We start from the raw sequence: 14,832 nt of genomic DNA on the forward strand, positions 1-14,832 counted from the left end.
GAACCAAGGCACAAGACAAGAATCCTAAAGCAATACTGCAATAGGTGTGAGGACCAAAATAGTTAAAACTATCCAACATCAAGAGGTATTAGTGGGTGAAGTGAGAGGAAAGCCCCCATAATGTGAATAAATGGCACAAATGAAAGGCAAACAAAAATGCTAGGAGATAAATGAAATGGCTATAACAAATAGAGGTAATAAATTGGTACGAACAAGTGAAATACACGTGGTATGTTGTTTAGATTGGAATACCCTGAGAGAAAATAAAATAGAAAAGAGTACACACTATAGTAGCAGGAAGGTACAACGGCCCAGACGAAAAAAGGAGGGGAGCCAGCACTGCTTATGAATGGCATGCAACAATGAAGAAATAATAAGTGTAATATTCACAAATTCATTCCTACTGTAACAATTCAATGAGATTTTTTGCAAATGATTGATCAATGATTTGAGCCCCCCTGCCCCGTCACGGCTAATCTCTATAGGGGGGTCCCTAACGCTATATTATAAATTATTATGTACCATAAGGTCTCATATAATGAGCAGGACCATATGAAAACACCACTTACCCGAGACATCTCTGAACCGCTCCCATGCTGCAAGGACTGACAACCGCGAATAAAGGCAGCCCAGGTGCCAGTGTGTGTGGCAGAACCACACACACCAGCACAATGTAAGAACTGGCCCTCACAGTGCCAGACCAGCAAACATGGATGAGGGCGGAACAAGGTTCAGGCAGGTGGTGTTTAAATAATGATGCCTTGGAGCAGGAGGTGGTGGCTGTGTGTGAACAAGCACCAAACTGAATTTTGATGGCGACAGAAGGAATTTGCAAACCACACTGGGCGTGCACGGCAAGGTGGTGGTCAACCACCTGACCAGTAAACGGAAAAAGGAGGGAAGCCAGCACTGCTTATGAATGGCATGCAATTCACAACGGCCCAGACACCAGATGGATGTTTCACATACACTTCTTCAGGGGTGGCTGGTGCAAGAGAAGACCTGAAATGTAACCATTAAAATCTCATACAACACTTGAGTCATTAGCTTCCAATTACAATATTAAAATTTTCCCTTAAATGATTAGATTTAATAAGTGATATTTTTTTATTTTAATTTCTAAATCATTTTGGTTCTTGCACATATTGTAACATAGGTTCATATAATCTTTAAATTCAGTAACCTTTTATCATTGTCCTTTAATGTTGTCGTTTTAGTTGGATTTGTGGCCTTAATTGTTTTTATGCATTTTCTCCCCCCTCAGGTGGTGCCATGTCGGTATCTTCTGCAGACAGTTAATGATGAAACGGTGTCCTACATCCAGCACTTGAAGTCTTTAGCGTTCTCTGTATACTGCCAGTGTCAGCGGCCAGTCGCGTCCCAGATCCCCATCAAGCCACTCACTGGCTTTGGTCCTGCAGCTGCCCTGAATACAGTATTGAGGAACTCGGAGGTAACTTGGGACTTGCCATCTCCTATTTGGGTACAGAAGTTATTTTTCAACCAAGTACAGTAATTCTAAAGTGTTGCGTTAGAGTACCTAACACCCGTCGGTGGCTGCTCTTTTTATGTAAGAAATCACACGTCACAAAAATGTTCCTACTGTCTCCAATGGCCGCATAAAGACCCTGACTTTCTTGCAAAAGTTGGGTCCAAAGTTCTGGGTTGCGGGATCACAACGTGTATGGCAGTATCAGTCTGAGTGCAAGGTCTTGCAGTTCTACCTAAACAAGCTCTGTATGCACTTTACACAGCAGATACTGGTCGTTACCTGCTATAGTAGAGTTCCTGACAGGGTAACTGTTCTGGTAAAGTGCAAACAATGCTGTTTACTATACCACTCTGCTTGCTGGGATCCCACAACCTAGATATTTGGACTGGACGTTTGCTAGTGAGTATGATCCTTTGTGGTGGCATTAAAGATGATTACGTTTTGTTAAGTTCTAGTTAGTAAACTCCTCTGTGGCTGCTCACTGCTTTCTCCAATGAACGGGCCATGGCTTGGGCAGCATGAGTCGCATGACAGGTTCCTGTTAAAGAGGGAGAGGTTTCCAGTTCGTTAAACTGATGTCTTATTTTAGTCTTAGGCCATAAAGGTTATATCAGTGAAGGTCCAAAATTTTGTATTTCTTTGTCGCTCCATTGGGAGACCCAGACAATTGGGTGTATAGCTTCTGCCTCCGGAGGCCACACAAAGTATTACACTGAAAAAGTGTAACCCCTCCCCTCTGCCTATACACCCTCCCGTGGATCACGGGCTCCCCAGTTTTATGCTTTGTGTGGAAGGAGGCACACATCCACTCATGCTTTCCCATTTTAGTCAGCAGCAGCTGCTGATTTTATCGGTTGGAAGAAAAGAGGGCCCCCACAGGGCCCCCGGCATGCTCCCTTCTCACCCCACTACGTCGGCGGTGCTGTTAAGGTTGAGGTACCCATTGCGGTACAGAGGCTGGAGCCACATGCCGTTTTCCTTCACCATCCCTTAGAGGCTCTGGGAGAAGTGGGATCCTGACCGGTCATCCATTTACTGGGACCGGGCTCCCTCCGCAGCCCCTGTGGGAATCTGACGGACAGGAGTCTATGTATCCTCAGGGACAGGGCCCTGCATCTAAAGGTACTCTGTGTCCCCATGGGGACTGTGCATGGAGCGCTTGTTTCACAGACGCTGCAGCAGCAGCTGGTTTGTGAAGACCGGGACTTCCGCGCCGACCGAGCCTGTTTGTCGGCCGCGGTATTAACTTTAGTCCCCGGCTTCATTGCGGCCTAGTACCATAACTCCCGCCCCCGGGCCTGCCAGTCAGGGGTAAGGGCGGGACGGTCGACCTGACGTCGGCAGTGAGGGCTGGAGCAGACTTTAGGTTTCCTCCCCCCCCCCCTCACTGATCACTGTGGGCCCCAGATTCCCGCACTTTACTAGTCGCCGCCCACGGCTCCCTCCTCCCCTGAGAGCTCCGGCAGCCATTTTTACACACATTCTGCCGGTGGAGGATTTTCAGGAACGAGCTCTGCAGCTCTGGGAGACCTAAGGCAGGGAATCTGGTGGACACACACTCCGCTTTGGGCGGTCGGTAAGCCACACCGGTCACCCGGTGCTGGTCCCCCTAGGGTGCCGGAGTGTATATATATATATATATATATATATATATATATATATATATATATATATATATATATATATATATATATATATATATATATATATATATATATATATATATATATATATATATATATATTCGTATATATTTTCTATGTTCGGCCGGGTTGTTTACTTTTGGCTATATACCCTCCGTGATCACTCTCCTAGGAGACAACAGCATGTCGTCCACAAGGAGCAAGGGCGCTAAGGCAAAGGGTTTTTTTGCAACCTGTACCTCTTGTGGGGCTATGTTACCTGCGGGTTCCACCTACCCTCACTGTGAGCAATGCTCGACCCCTGTTGCACTTGCTCAGCCGGAGCCTCGGTCACTAGTGGGCCCCTCGGCTCAGGCAGACCCTCCTGCTTCCACTGTCCAGGCGGCAGGGACAGAGTTTGCAGTTTTTGCTGAGAAACTCTCTGAGTCGCTTTCACAATCCATGGCTCAGTCTATGGACAAATGGTCTGCCAAGCTACTAGAAGCCTTGCAGTCCAGACCGGTCCTTACACAGGCCCCGGGCACTGTTGGATCATCGCCTCCAGGCTCCTCTCGGTCTGCGCCGCAGCGTGCTCCCGGGGTGGCCCCTAGGTCTCACATGGAGGACTCCTGCACGGACCACAGTCCCAGACCGGCTAAGCGGGCTCGCTGGGAATCTTCCCCAACTTCCTCACGCTGCTCGGGGTCTCAGCTTGAGGACTCTCTGGAGGACGAGGCGGACGTCGCAGCTCAGGGCTCTGACCCTGACGTTGCCCTCAATCTTGATACACCTGAGGGGGACGCCTTAGTAAATGATCTTATATCGTCCATCAACCAGGTGCTAGATCTTTCTCCCCCACCTCCACCTATAGAGGAGTCGGCTTCGCAGCAGGAGAAACACCAGTTTAGGTTTCCCAAACGTACACGGAGTGCGTTTTTCGATCACTCTAACTTCAGAGATGCTGTCCAGAAGCACAGAGCATTTCCGGACAAGCGCTTTACTAAGCGCCTTAATGACACACGTTACCCCTTCCCCTCTGACGTAGTTAAGGGTTGGGCTCAATGTCCCAAGGTGGATCCTCCAGTCTCTAGACTGGCGGCTAGATCTGTAGTATCAGTTGCAGATGGCTCATCGCTCAAGGATGCCACTGACAGGCAGATAGAGCTCCTGGGGAAATCCATCTATGAAGCCACAGGCGCGTCTTTTGCACCGGCCTTTGCAGCCGTGTGGGCACTCCAAGCTATCTCAGCTTGTCTGTCTGAGATTAATGCGGTCACACGTAATTCTGCTCCGCAAGTTGCGTCTTTGACTTCTCAGGCGTCGGCTTTTTCGTCCTACGCCATGAACGCCGTCCTGGACTCTGCTAGCCGTACAGCGGTAGCATCCGCTAATTCGGTGGCAGTCCGCAGGGCCATGTGGCTACGCGAATGGAAGGCAGACTCTGCTTCCAAGAAGTTCTTAACCGGTTTGCCGTTTTCTGGCGACCGATTGTTTGGCGAACGATTGGATGAAATTATTAAGGAATCCAAGGGAAAGGACTCGTCCTTACCCCAGTCCAAACCGAAGAGACCTCAGCAACGGAAAATACAACCGAGGTTTCGGTCCTTTCGGCCCTCAGCCAAGTCCCAATCCTCCACGTCCAACAGGCCAGAGAAAGGCCAGAGGAACTCCTATGCGTGGCGGTCTAAGTCACGCCCCCAAAAAGCCGCCGGAGGCAATGCCTCCAAGGCGGCCTCCTCATGACTTTCGGCCTCCCCGAACCGCATCCTCGGTCGGTGGCAGGCTCTCCCGCTTTTGCGACGCCTGGTGGCCACATGTCCAAGACCGATGGGTGAGAGACATTCTGTCTCACGGTTACAGGATAGAGTTCAGCTCTCGTCCTCCGACTCGTTTCTTCAGAACATCTCCGCCCCCATCTCGGGCCGGCGCACTTTTTCAGGCTGTGGGCGTTCTGAAGACAGAAGGAGTGGTGATTCCCGTTCCCCCTCAGGAACATGGTCACAGCTTCTACTCCAACTTGTTCGTGGTGCCAAAGAAGGACGGATCATTCCGTCCCGTTCTGGACCTCAAACTGCTCAACAGGCATGTGAGCACCAGAAGGTTTCGGATGGAATCTCTCCGCTCGGTCATCGCTTCGATGTCACAAGGAGACTTCCTAGCATCAATCGACATCAAGGATGCTTATCTCCATGTGCCGATCGCACCCGAACATCAACGCTTCCTGCGTTTCGCCATCGGGGACGAACACCTTCAGTTCGTGGCACTGCCTTTCGGCCTGGCGACAGCCCCACGGGTCTTCACCAAGGTCATGGCATCCGTTGTGGCGGTCCTGCACTCTCAGGGCCACTCGGTGATCCGTTACTTAGACGATCTCCTAGACAGGGCACCCTCCCGGGTGGCGTGTCAACACAGCCTGACCGTCTCTCCAGCAGTTCGGGAGGCTCATCAACTTCCCAAAGTCCAAGTTGACACCGACCCAATCACTGACTTACCTCGGGATGGAGTTTCATACTCACTCAGCGGTAGTCAAGCTACCGCTGGACAAACAGCTTTCGCTGCAGACAGGGGTGCAATCTCTTCTTCGGGGTCAGTCACACCCCTTGAGGCGCCTCATGCACTTCCTGGGGAAGATGGTGGCAGCAATGGAGGCAGTGCCCTTCGCGCAGTTCCATCTGCGCCCACTCCAATGGGACATTCTCCGCAAATGGGACAGGAGGTCGACATCCCTCGACAGGAACGTCTCTTTCCCTTGCAGCCAAAACCTCTCTTCAGTGGTGGCTTCTTCCCACTTCTCTATCGCAGGGAAAATCCTTCCTGCCCCCAACCTGGGCTGTGGTCACGACGGACGCGAGCCTGTCAGGGTGGGGAGCGGTTTTTCTCCACCACAGGGCTCAGGGAACCTGGACTCCGATAGAGTCTTCTCTTCAGATCAATGTTCTGGAGATAAGGGCAGTGTATCTAGCCCTAAAGGCGTTCCATCGGTGGCTGGAGGGCAGGCAGATCCGCATACAGTCGTACAACGCCACGGCGGTCGCGTACATCAACCACCAGGGAGGCACGCGCAGCCGTCAAGCCTTCCAGGAAGTCCGGCGGATTCTGCTGTGGGCGGAAGCCACAGCCTCCACCATCTCCGCAGTTCACATCCCGGGCGTAGAAAACTGGGAAGCAGATTTTCTCAGTCGTCAGGGCATGGATGCGGGGGAATGGTCTCTTCACCCAGACGTGTTTCGAGAGATCTGTCGCCGCTGGGGAACGCCGGACGTCGATCTCATGGCGTCACGGCACAACAACAAGGTCCTGGCCTTCATGGCACGGTCTCAAGATCACAGAGCTCTGGCGGCGGACGCGTTAGTTCAGGATTGGTCGCAGTTTCGACTCCCTTATGTGTTTCCTCCTCTGGCGATGTTGCCCAGAGTGTTACGCAAGATCAGATCCGACTGTCGTCGCGCCAATTCTCGTCGCTCCAGATTGGCCGAGGCAGTCGTGGTACCCGGATCTGTGGCATCTCACGGTGGGTCAGCCGTGGGCGCTTCCAGACCGCACAGACCTGCTGTCACAAGGGCCGTTTTTCCATCTGAATTCTGCGGCCCTCAACCTGACTGTGTGGCCATTGAGTCCTGGCTCCTAGCGTCGTCGGGTTTATCTCAGGATGTCATTGCGACTATGAGACAGGCCAGGAAACCAACGTCCGCCAAGATCTATTACAGGTCATGGCGGATCTTCTTGTCCTGGTGTTCTGATAAGGGTTTTACTCCCTGGCCTTTTGCCTTACCCATTTTTCTTTCATTCCTTCAATCCGGAATGGACAAGGGTTTGTCACTCGGCTCTCTCAAGGGACAAGTATCGGCGCTCTCAGTATTTTTTCAAAAGCGCCTGGCAAGGCTTCCGCAGGTCCGCACGTTCCTGCAGGGAGTTTGCCACATAGTTCCACCCTACAAGCGTCCGCTGGAACCCTGGGACCTTAACAGGGTGTTAATGGCTCTTCAAAAGCCACCTTTCGAGCCGCTGAGGGATGTCTCTTTATCACGTCTTTCGCAGAAGGTGGCATTTCTTGTGGCAATTACCTCACTCCGAAGAGTGTCGGAGCTTGCAGCGCTGTCATGCAAATCCCCTTTCCTGGTTTTTCACCAGGATAAGGTGGTTCTGCGTCCTGTCCCGGAGTTTCTCCCTAAGGTGGTATCTCCTTTTCATCTCAATCAGGATATCTCCTTACCGTCCTTTTGCGCTCATCCAGTTCACCAGTGTGAAAAGGATTTGCATTCATTAGATCTAGTGTGAGCACTCCGACTCTACGTGTCTCGCACGGCGCCCCTGCGCCGTTCAGATGCGCTCTTTGTCCTGGTCGCTGGCCAGCGTAAGGGTTCGCAGGCTTCCAAGTCCACTTTGGCTCGGTGGATCAAGGAACCGATTCTTGAAGCCTACCGTTCTTCGGGGCTTCCTCTTCCTTCGGGGCTGTAAGCCCATTCTACCAGAGCCGTGGGTGCGTCCTGGGCATTGCGACACCGGGCTACGGCTCAGCAGGTGTGTCAGGCAGCTACCTGGTCTAGTCTGCACACCTTCACAAAACACTATCAAGTGCATACCTATGCTTCGGCAGATGCCAGTCTAGGTAGGCAAGTCCTTCAGGCGGCGGTTGCCCACCTGTAGGAAGGGGCCGTTTTCGGCTCTCTTTTATTGAGGTATTCTTTTACCCACCCAGGGACTGCTTTTGGACGTCCCAATTGTCTGGGTCTCCCAATGGAGCGACAAAGAAGAAGGGAATTTTGTTTACTTACCGTAAATTCCTTTTCTTCTAGCTCCTATTGGGAGACCCAGCACCCGCCCCTGTTCCCTTCGGGCTGGTTGTTCTTTTGTGTACACATGTTGTTCATGTTGAATTGTTCTTTTGGTTCATGGTTTCAGTTCTCCGAACATCCTTCGGATTGAATTTACCCCAGACCAATTTATAAGTTTCCTCCTTCCTGCTTTTGCACCAAAACTGAGGAGCCCGTGATCCACGGGAGGGTGTATAGGCAGAGGGGAGGGGTTACACTTTTTCAGTGTAATACTTTGTGTGGCCTCCGGAGACAGAAGCTATACACCCCAATTGTCTGGGTCTCCCAATAGGAGCTAGAAGAAAAGGAATTTACGGTAAGTAAACAAAATTCCCTTCTTTGAGCTGTGGTGTCCTAACCCACAGGGTTTTGTTGTGTTTTTTTTTTTTTTATACTTGGTCCAAGACTACTAAAAGTGCATAAGCAATTCCAGCAGTACTTTTCACCTTAGATGCCACAGTCATTAGGATATGGCAACAGTAAATGGGGTTGTCCAGGCTTGAAACAAAAGTCTGCAGTTACCGTATTTTTCGGACTATAAGACGCACCTGACCATAAGACGCACCCTGGTTTTAGAGGAGGAAAATAAAATTTTAAGCAAAAAATATGGTCATGACACACTTATGGGGCGAGGATCTGCTGCTGACACTGTTATGGGGTAATGTCCTGCTCATATACTCCCCAGCCTGCTATATACTCCCCATCCTGCTCATATACTCCCCATCCTGCTCATATACTCCCCATCCTGCTCATATACTCCCCATCCTGCTCATATACTCCCCATCCTGCTCATATACTCCCCATCCTGCTCATATACTCCCCATCCTGCTCATATACTTCCCATCCTGCTCATATACTCCTCATCCTGCTCATATACTCCCCAGCCTGCTCATATACTCCCCAGCCTGCTCATATACCCTCATCCTGCTGCTCATAATATACCCCTATCCTGCTATATGCCCTCATCCTGGTGTATGGCTGCATCCTGTGGCATTTAAAAAAAATAAACGTTCATACTCACCTCACTTCACTCCCTGCAGCACCGCTCCTCTTACCGTCTATGTCAGCGGCAGCGCCGCTGAATGCAGCTGTTCCCCTGCAGCATCGCGATGTCCTCCGGTGGTCTGTGCCGCCGGCTGCGTGTGGACACGTGCGCACAGTGATGACGTCATCGCTGTGCGTGCCGCTAGTCACGCAAGTCAGCTGACCGGACAGACGGGAGGAGGAGCGATGCTGCTGGGGGACGGTGAGTAATCTGTACTGATTCACTGCCCCCCGCACTGATGATGATGCGCGGGGGGCAGTGAATACAGCCGCACATGATCACTCCAGGCTGCAGTTGCCAGGGGTGATCATGCGGGCCGACTGTTTATCCCTGCCCATCCTCCCGCCCACCTGTCAGTGCCGACTTCACCGCTGAGAGATGGGCGGGAGGATGGGCGTGCATATTAAATGAGCGGGCCCACGTGGTCACGGCAGGCTGCCACAGCCTGCTCGTGCCCCCGATGGCCCGCTCCACCGCTGCACCCTCATTCCCCGCAGCCACAGTCAGACCATACGACGCACCCCCAACTTCCCCCAACATTTGGGGGGGAAAAAAGTGCGTCTTATGGTCCGAAAAATACGTTACTCTGTATAACTATGTGCGGTGCATATGCTGTCAAAATTCTCTGTTATTCACTGTGCGAACAGTTATGTGGCCAAATGTATGAGATTTGTGTATTTGCAGTTACATGCCAACTGGAATCATCCAGCTTCACTCAATTCATTTTTATTGAGAGAAGCAAAACAATTGTAGCTGGTACATGACTGCAAGTATGCAAATTGCATACATTTGGTCACATGACTACCAGCTCGCAATAGAAATAGAGGTAAAATAGTAACGGCACACTGCATGCTGTTGGGATTAGGCAGTCGCATAGTATGACTGCAGGCTTTTGTCACATGCCTAAACTACCCCTTTAAATGGGAGTAAGAGACACATAAGCTGTCATGATTTTTTTTTAAAAAAGTAATAGAACAAAAAATATTTACACTTGGTATAGTCAGCCCTTAAAGGGGTTGTCCACTACTCGGACAACTCCTTTTCAATCACCATGTATACCTTTTATAAAATAACACCTATATTTACCTCCGTTCCTGGCACTGTTCCAGCGGTGTTGGCATCAGCTGTCTCAGGGCTCCCATGTCATTGTCTGACAATCTGTGAAGGCAATCAGCAGCCGATCACTCTCTCCTCCTGCACATAAGACATCCAGAGGAAGGGAAAGAGCAGTCACAGCTCACACTTCCTTTGGATGTTTGGTTTGTCCAAATGAGGCTATAGCGATGGCATGCTGATTGGCTACATGGATTGTGTCACACACAAATGTTATATGAGCCCTGGGAGAGCCAGTGTCGCCACTGGAGGTGAGATTAGGAGTTAAAGGGAACCTTTCACCAAATTTGGGGCCTATAAGCTGTGGCCATCACCAGTGGGCTCTTATATAAAGCATTCTGACATGCTTTAGATAAGAGCCCAGGCCACTGTGTGGAAAATAAACACTTTATAATACTCACCTAGGAGGTCGTTCTGGTGCAGACTGGTCAGATGGGTGGCGCTTTTCTCTGGGACCGGCGCCTCCTTTTTCAGCCATCTTGGTCTTCCTTCTTCTGAAGCCGGCGTGCATGACACATCCTATGTCATACACACACGCCAGCACTGAGGTCCTGCGCAGGCGCACTTTGATCTTCCCTGCTCAGGGCGGATCAAAGTATTGATACATACTGGCACGATCAGGCTGATTCTATACATACCTGTAGTGGTCAGCTCGGATGTTTAGGTTTTGAAATCCAAGAGAGTAAAGTTTATAAAATCAGCAGCTTCTTGAGTGACAGCAGCTGAGGAACAGATAATATCTGGGGGGTATATTCATCGTTATCCCCGCCCTCTGTTAGAATTAGCATAAGTATTATACAATCGACCTAGTAGGACTTGTGGTGAGGTCATACAAAGGTTATATACAAAAATCCTGGTGATTGGTTCCCTTTAAAATAGAACTCTTTGGCCACAATGATCAACAGTATGTATGGAAAAAAAAGGGCACAGAATTTCAGGAAAAGAACATCTTGCCGACCGTTAAGCATGGGGGTGGATCAAGTCATGCTTTGGGGTTCTGTTGTAGCCAATGGCACAAGGAACATTTCACAGGTAGAAGGAAAAAGAATGGATTTAATGAAATGTCAACAAATTCTTGAAGCAAACCTAACACCATCTGTAAAATCACTGGTTTAAAAGAGGATGGCTTCTACAAATGGGTAATGATCCTAAATACACGTCAAATCCACAATAGACTACCTCAAAAGGTGCAAGTTGAAGGTTTTATAATGGCCCTCACAGTCCTCTGATCTGCACATCATTGGAAATCTGTGGCTAGAACTGAAAAGAGCAGTGCATGCAAGATGACCAAGAAATCTCGCAGAACTGGAAGACTTTTCCAAAGAAAACTAGATGAAAACCCCTTCATCAAGAATTGAAACTGTTGCCTGGCTACAAAAAGCATTTACTAGCTGTGATACTTGACAATGGGGGTGCTGCTGGGTACTAACCATGCAGGGTGCCCAAGCTTTTGCATTGGCCCATTTACTATTTTTGTTAAAGGGAACCTGTCACCGGATGTTCAAAATACTTACCTAACGGTTGGTGCAGAGCAGATGGGCTTCTTCGTTCTCCGGGTCTTGCGCCTCCTCTTTCGGCCATCTTTGCCCTCCTTCTGAAGCTAGTGGGGTGACGTAATCTACGCTAGCTGAGGTCCTGCGCATGCGCACTTTGATCTGCCCTTATCAGCGTCATCCACACTAGCTTCAGAAGGAGGACAAAGATGGCCGAAAGAGGAGTCGTGGGACTCGAAGAACTGAGACGCCCATCCGACCAGTCAGCTCCGCACCGACCGTTAGGTAAGTATTATGAACATACGGTGACAGGTTCCCTTTAATTCAAAATGTGTGTGTACTATTATTATTTATGCCTTTTAAAGATCACTTAATCTTCCACTTTAACTGTTCACAATAACAGTAATTTTGACCAGGGCTGCCCAATGTTTTACATGCCACTGTGCGTAATACAACTCATCATACAAAAAAACTTGTATATCTCTTGTGGATATGATGCCCAAAAATAAAAGCAGTATGACTCTTAAAAGATTAATTGGAAAAATAACATGTCCTAAAGGGTAAAACAATCACTGATCTCAGGGAGACCAGCCAGAGAAAACACTGCCGGCAGCCAGCAAAGGCGCTCAACACTGTGAAATCCTAGATGCATTGCTCCCTGGGAAATATGCAAATCAAAGAAGTCCATGGAGCCTCTATTAGGAGTCTCGACACGGAAAATAGCCAGATATCCCACCTAGCCAAGGAGTGGCTCTTTTTAGGAGACCACCATAACAACCATATTAAGTGGCCCTTTCTTTGTCGCTCCATTGGGAGACCCAGACAATTGACAATTGGGTGTATAGCTTCTGCCTCCGGAGGCCACACAAAGTATTACACTTTAAAAAGTGTAACCCCTCCCCTCTGCTATACACCCTCCCGTGCATCACGGGCTCATCAGTTTTATGCTTTGTGTTGAAGGAGGCACACATGCACACAATGCTCCACATTTTAGTCAGCAGCAGCTGCTGATTATATCGGATGGAAGAAAAGAGGGCCCCTAACAGGGCCCCCGGCATGCTCCCTTCTCACCCCACTGAGTCGGCGGTGCTGTTAAGGTTGAGGTACCCATTGCGGGTACACAGGCAGGAGCCACATGCCGTTTTCCTTCCCCATCCCTTAGGGGCTCTGGGGAAGTGGGATCCTAACCGGTCATCCAGCCACTGGGACCGGGCTCCCTCCGCAGCCCCTGGGGGAATCTGCCGGACAGGAGACTGAGTATCGTCAGGGACATGGCCCTGCATCTACAGGTACTCTGTGTCCCCGTTGGGACGGTGCATGAAGCACCTTGGCCTCAGACGCAGCTGCGACTGCGGTGTGGATTTTTTGTCTGGGACTACCGCGCCGACCGTGCCTGTTTGCCGGCCGCGATTTTTACTTTAGTCCCCGGCTTTTGCGGCCTAGTGTGTTACACTCCCGCCCCTGAGCCTGCCAGTCAGGGAGAAAGGCGGGACGGTCGGTATGATGCCGACAGTGAGGGCTGGAGCACACTTCGCTGTCCTCCGCCCCCCTCACTGATCACTATGGGCCATCAGGTTCCCGCACTTTTGCGGTTCCGCCCACGGCTCTCTCCTCCCCTCGGAACGCCGGCAGCCATTGTTAAATTCTGCCGGTGGAGGATCTCAGAATCTGCTCCACTGCTCTGGGAGAGGGGGATCCTAACCGGTCGCCATGCCTGGGACCGGGCTCCATCCGCAGCCCCTGGGGGATTCTGACGGACAGGAGACTGGACATCATCAGGGACAGAGCCCTGCATCATAAGGTACTCTGTGTCCCCTGAGGGACGGTGCATGCAGCATCTGTGTAACAAATGCCGCAGCGGTTACTGAGTGGTTTGTGAGATGGGACTACCGCGCCGACCGCGCCATGTTTGCCGGCCGCGTTTTTAAATTTAGTCCCCGGCTCTTGCGGCCTAGTACCATATACTCCCGTTCTCGGGCCTGCCAGTCAGGGGAACGACGGGACGGCCGACTGGATGTCGGCAGGGAGGGCTGGAGCATACGTTGGTATCCTCCTTCCCCCTCACTGAGCGCTGTAGGGCACCAGTTTTCAGGTGCTGACCCCCCTTGGTGCCGCAGTGTATATATATATGTTTATTTATATGGTATATGATCTCACTGTTCGGCAGCATTATTTGCTTTTGGCTGTATACCCTCACTGATTACTCTGCGGACGACATGCTGTTGTCTGCTCTTAAAGAGTAAGGGTGCAAAGGCACTGGCTTATTTTACATACAACCTGTACCTCTTGTGCGGCTATATTACAGGCAGGTTCCACATACCCTCATTGTGTACAATGCTTGGCCCCGAGGGCACTCACTCAGCCGGAGCCTCCGGCACTTGTGGGACCCTCGGCCAGGTGGTACCGCCGGTTTCCACTGCACAGATGACAGGGACAGAGTTTGCATGTTGGAATCAGCAAATCTCTGAGTAGCTTTCACATTCCAGGACTCAGTCTATAGACAGAGGGTCTGCTAAGATACTGGAAGCCTTGCAGTCCAGACCGATAACACAGGGCCAGGGAGCTGTGAGTTCATCGCTCCCGGGTCCCTCTGGGTCGGTACAACAAGGGGCTCCTGGGGTAACACCCAGATCCCACGGTGAGAACTCCGTCACGGACCGCGGCCTCTGATAGGCTAAGCGGGCCCGCTGGGAACCTTCCCCGACTTCATCAGGAGTGCGTGTTTCGATCACTCTAACTCCAGAGGGGCCGTCCAGAAGCACAGAACTTTACGGACAAGCGCTTACTAAGCGCCTTATTGACACGCGTTACCCTTTTCCCCCCTGACGTTGTTAAGGGTTGGGCTCAGTGTCACAGGGTGGATCCTCCAGTCTCTAGGCTGGCTGCTAGATCCGTAGTATTAGTGGCAGATGTCCATCTCTCACGAATGCCACTGACAGGCAAATAAAGCTTATGATGAAATCCATCTATGAAGCCATAGTCGCATCTTTTGCTCCAGCCTTCGCAGCCGTGAGGGCACTAAAAGCTATCTCAGCTTCTCTGGCTGAGATTATTGCGGTTGCACATACCTCTGCCCCGCAGGTTGTGTCCTTCAATTCTCAGGAGTAGGTTTTTTCGTTCTACGCCATGAACGCCGTTCCTGGACTCTGTGAGCCGTACAGCGGTAGCATCCACCAATTCGGTGGCAGTCTGCAGGGCCATGTGGCTACGTGCATGGAAGGCAGGCTCTGCTTCCAAGAAGTTCTTAACCGGT

General features: G+C 50.7%; 1 protein-coding gene across 2 annotated transcripts in view; it reads left to right on the forward strand.

The window, feature by feature from the left end:
- Window positions 1–14,832, forward strand: part of MED13L (mediator complex subunit 13L) — a 209,660-nt gene that overhangs the window by 168,275 nt on the left and 26,553 nt on the right. For both annotated transcript variants that reach the window (XM_075320005.1, XM_075320006.1), the window contains exon 23: window positions 1,265–1,453. In XM_075320005.1, the coding sequence (XP_075176120.1) occupies window positions 1,265–1,453 (189 nt within the window). The remainder of the gene's footprint in view (window positions 1–1,264; window positions 1,454–14,832) is intronic.

The sequence above is a fragment of the Anomaloglossus baeobatrachus genome, chromosome 1 (genome assembly GCF_048569485.1).
Source record: "Anomaloglossus baeobatrachus isolate aAnoBae1 chromosome 1, aAnoBae1.hap1, whole genome shotgun sequence".
NCBI lineage: Eukaryota > Metazoa > Chordata > Amphibia > Anura > Aromobatidae > Anomaloglossus > Anomaloglossus baeobatrachus.